We start from the raw sequence: 4,239 nt of genomic DNA on the forward strand, positions 1-4,239 counted from the left end.
TCCTAGGTATTATTATTTTTTTCCATTTCCCACATTACTTTTTTAATATATCTCGCTTTTTTTTTCATTGTTCCCATTACGTTTATCATCTTCCGTCACTTTTCTGAGCTAACTGCAATTTTCTTCATTTCTCCAGTGTCTCTCTCTTCATCGGAGCTTCCTTATGTCACTTTTCATTATAACTCACTGACGTCACTTTATATCAGAACGCAATAGAAGCTACCCAGATTGACCCGTGTACAGAGGAAAGAGTATTGACCACACACACACACACACATACACACACACACACACACATACACACACACACACACACATACACACACACACACACACACCTTTCTACTCTCACTGACCATCACCACGACCTCATCTGCAAATTTGGTAAGAAGCTTCTACACCATCCTCGACACCGGCTCCTACTACCACCTGAGATCCCTAGTCCGAGAATTGCTGTTCGACACCACAACCGCATCCAGCCCATACGTGCACGAACTGGTCGCTATAAGAACAGCCCAGTCCCAACCATTGTAAAAATTATCAATAACTTGTAATAAACCGTCACCGTCACAGCGTCACCGTCACAACCTCACCGTCACAGCATCACCGTCACAACATCACCGTCACAGCATCACCGTCACAGCATCACCATCACAACATCACCGTCACAGCATCACCGTCACAGCGTCACCGTCACAGCATCACCGTCACAGCGTCACCGGTACAACATCACCGTCACAGCATCACCGGTACATCAGTCTTCATTCATTGCTTTCGGTAAAGTATCCCCGGTAGAGCATCACTGGTACAACTGGTATAGTATGCGGTATAGAATGTGTCCTTCCTTCTTTCCTTCCTTCCTTCCTTTTTTATTGTTCTTTTTTATTTTCCTACTACTGGCCTCTCTCTGTCTCTCTCTCTCTGTCTCTCTCTCTCTCTCTCTCTCTCTCTCTGTCTCTCTCTCTCTCCTGTTTGCCCTTAATATCACGTTATTGCTCATTAAATTTTATCACAGTATCAGAGGATAATAATGATAATAACACACACTAAATTTTGTGTTTTGTTTTGTTTTTTAAGTTAAGATAGCCGCTGGTGGTAGGTAAAAAAAAAATGGCCGCTGGCGAACACGGGTTTAGAATATGTGTTAAGTGGAAATGTTTGTTATATAATTTCTTCCTTAACCCCGTATTTATTCTCCACCCCCCCCTACCCCCTCCTTCTCCCAACCCCCTACCCCACAACCCCCACCCCCCACCCCCTAACACACCTTCCAGGCTTCACTCACTGGTTATCAGTTTTTCTGTTTATTTTCGCGCTTGTTCTAGTTCCGGCTTTGCGTGGAGTCCCAAAACTAATGGATGGTGCTGCTTGTAGCCAGACAGAACAAAAGTCTAGGGACAATTTACGCTCGTTTTGGAATTAACAAACATTTAATAAAGAAAAAAATAATGTTTAATGAACGTCGCCACCAACCGCCACTAACCGCCACTGCCACCAACCGCCACTAACCGTCACTGCCGCCAACTGCCACCGTCACTACTACTACTACTGAGGAACCCCGTGGCATGTGTTGGAAGCTGAGAGCCAGAGTGTGATGCCTTGACTCTTGGATTGCCACACACACACACACACACACACACACACTGCCTCCCACACTCCTCCACTACTACACACACTTACACAACGCCTGCCACTATATTCCTACTGTTACGCTGCCTCCCACACTTGATTATCCCCTCCCCCCCCCACACTTTTCACGCTGACACACTTCCTCCCACGCTGACACACTTCCTCCCACGCTGACACACTTCCTCCCACGCTGACACACTTCCTCCCACGCACCACCTCCCTCCTACACAATGGGTGATGATAGTGGTGTTTGGTAGAGTGCCGCGGGTGTAGTGGTACTTGCTAAAGGCACTGTGTTTGTACGTTTGTTGTATCGACCGTGCAGGCGGGGTACCGCAGTGAAGGCGCTGGCCACCCCCCTCCTCCTCCCCGCAACTTCCTTCTCCACACCCCGCCCCTCGCCTCAACCCCCCGTCGGCTCCACCCCTCCCCCTCGGCTCCTCCCCTCCAGACACTTGGCTCGACTCCTCCTTTATCTCTGGAGCCAGGATACTATGACTCCCCTCCATCTCCCTCACCATTGTAGTGTTGGTGTGTGACATCCGGTGCTCTAAATGGTGGTGGTGCTTGTGTTGTTGTTGTTGTTGTTGCTTTTATCATTGCCTCTATCTCTACAGTGGCCCATTGCTCCTGGTGCTGTCTATACCTGTACTGTTATATATATATTTTTTTATATCTACCGTAGTCATCGTTCCCTATGCTACCTTTTGTTACTGTTGATGCTACTGTACCTATATCTGAGAGGGACGCTACTTTCCATGTTATCTAATGCTGTTATAGATGCTACTTATGTTACTGCTGTTACTGGCGCTACTTCTTTTATCAATGCTCTCTTTAACACTACTTCATATACTGTCAGTGTTGATGATGGTATATTTCATGTAAACGACCGCTGCTTCCTGTCTAGTTCCCATACTTCAACTGTCTTACGTCGGTCTTATGCGTCTTGGGATTAGAACTACTGTATGTAATGCCTGACGGTGTTGTTGGCATGACACTGCTTCACGGTCCAAACAAGCTCTGGGACTTATGCCTGAATGCTGTAGAGATGAGAGACTGTCCTTACCTTATAGGGCACTCTAGCCTGACATGTGGCTGTCTGGCCCCCTTGACTATTAACCCTGTAGGGGACAGAGACCCTTCCTAAGGTGAATAAATTCATCTGAAGTTAGAGTGAATAAACTACCCAATTACCCCATTGCCATCTGAAGGGTTGAATTGGTGCTGGTTGAATGGCCCAATTTAGGGGACTCTGGGGGGGTGATGGTAAGCTTGGGCTCTTGGATGGTGTTTTTTAAGCTTATCAAGTAAGCTGGCCGCCTCCTGAAAGATGTAAAGTTGTTTTATAATCTTTTAAGTATAATGTGTTTTTTTCATTATTATTTTTAAATGGAAAATAATTTGTTGGGTGAACGGCGTCATGTGAGTACGTGCTTTATGATGCCAGATGAATTATATAGTACAATTAATAACTATCACTATTATCACCACTTTGTGTCACCATGATCATCTTCACCACTATCACCACCAACTATCACCACCACCATTATCACCACCACCACCACCACTATCACCACCATTATCACCATCACCACTATCACCACCACCATTATCACCACCACCATTATCACCACCACCACCACTATCACCACCACCACCACCACTATCACCACCACCATTATCACCACCACCACCACTATCACCATCACCACTATCACCATCACCACCATCACCATCACCACTATCACCATCAACAGCTTCCCTCATCACCAGGCCAGAGACAGGAGTGGTGATAAGCCCTTTACAACCCTCTTATACTTCTAAATCCCTCTGCATATAACTTTTTTTTTTACGACTCCTACTAGACGGCGGAGGACTTAATGTTATATAAATGAACCAGATAACTACCACGCAGGAAGGACCAGCTGTTGAGTCACCCCATCAAAATATTGCCAGAATCAATTTAGGTTTTATAATCGAAGTATCATATTCTAGTGGCGATATAAACAGTTGAGAGATGTGTCGCAGGTTTGGCTACACTGGTCCTATATGGTAATACTGTATACTAAAAGAATAGCGATGTTAATTTATGATAAGGAGTATTAGTAATTATCAGTGATTTATATCAGTAACTGGACTAGAGATGTGAGGGATTAGTGGTTATAATGTGGTAATACAATAGAGATAATGTAGTGAATGTGTATGTGATGAAGTGTGGTGGTGGTGGTGGTGGTGGAGGAGTGTGGTGGTGGAGTGTGGTGGAGTGGAGGTGGAGGTGGTAGTGGTGGTGGTGGTGGTGGTGGTGAGGGTGGAGTGTGGTGAGGTGGTGGTGGTGGAGTGTGGTGTGAGGTGGAGGTGGAGGTAGTGGTGGTGATGGTGGGTGATGTGGTGGTGGTGGTGGTGGTGGTGGAGTGTGGTGTGAGGTGGAGGTGGTGGAGGTGTGGTGGTGGAGTGTGGTGGTGGTGGTGGTGAGTGTGAGGTGGTGAAGTGTGTGGTGGAGGTGTGAGCGGTGGTGGTGGAATGTGGTGGTGGTGGTGGTGGAGTGTGGTGGTGGTGGTGGTGGTGGTGTGGTGGGTGAGGTGGAGTGTGGTGGTGGTGAGGTGGGTGTGT

At 46.8% G+C, this 4,239-nt stretch overlaps 1 protein-coding gene across 1 annotated transcript in view; it reads left to right on the forward strand.

Moving 5' to 3' along the window:
* Positions 1 to 573: 573 nt before the first annotated feature.
* The window catches only part of LOC121863708 (repetitive proline-rich cell wall protein 1-like), a gene marked incomplete at its 5' end in the record, with an annotated part of 4,631 nt that continues 965 nt past the window's right edge, over positions 574 to 4,239 (forward strand). The window contains one exon of the mRNA XM_042362443.1: positions 574 to 791. Coding sequence (XP_042218377.1) covers positions 574 to 791 — 218 coding nt within the window. The remainder of the gene's footprint in view (positions 792 to 4,239) is intronic.

Source organism: Homarus americanus, unplaced genomic scaffold (assembly GCF_018991925.1).
Source record: "Homarus americanus isolate GMGI-L3 unplaced genomic scaffold, GMGI_Hamer_2.0 scaffold18444, whole genome shotgun sequence".
NCBI lineage: Eukaryota > Metazoa > Arthropoda > Malacostraca > Decapoda > Nephropidae > Homarus > Homarus americanus.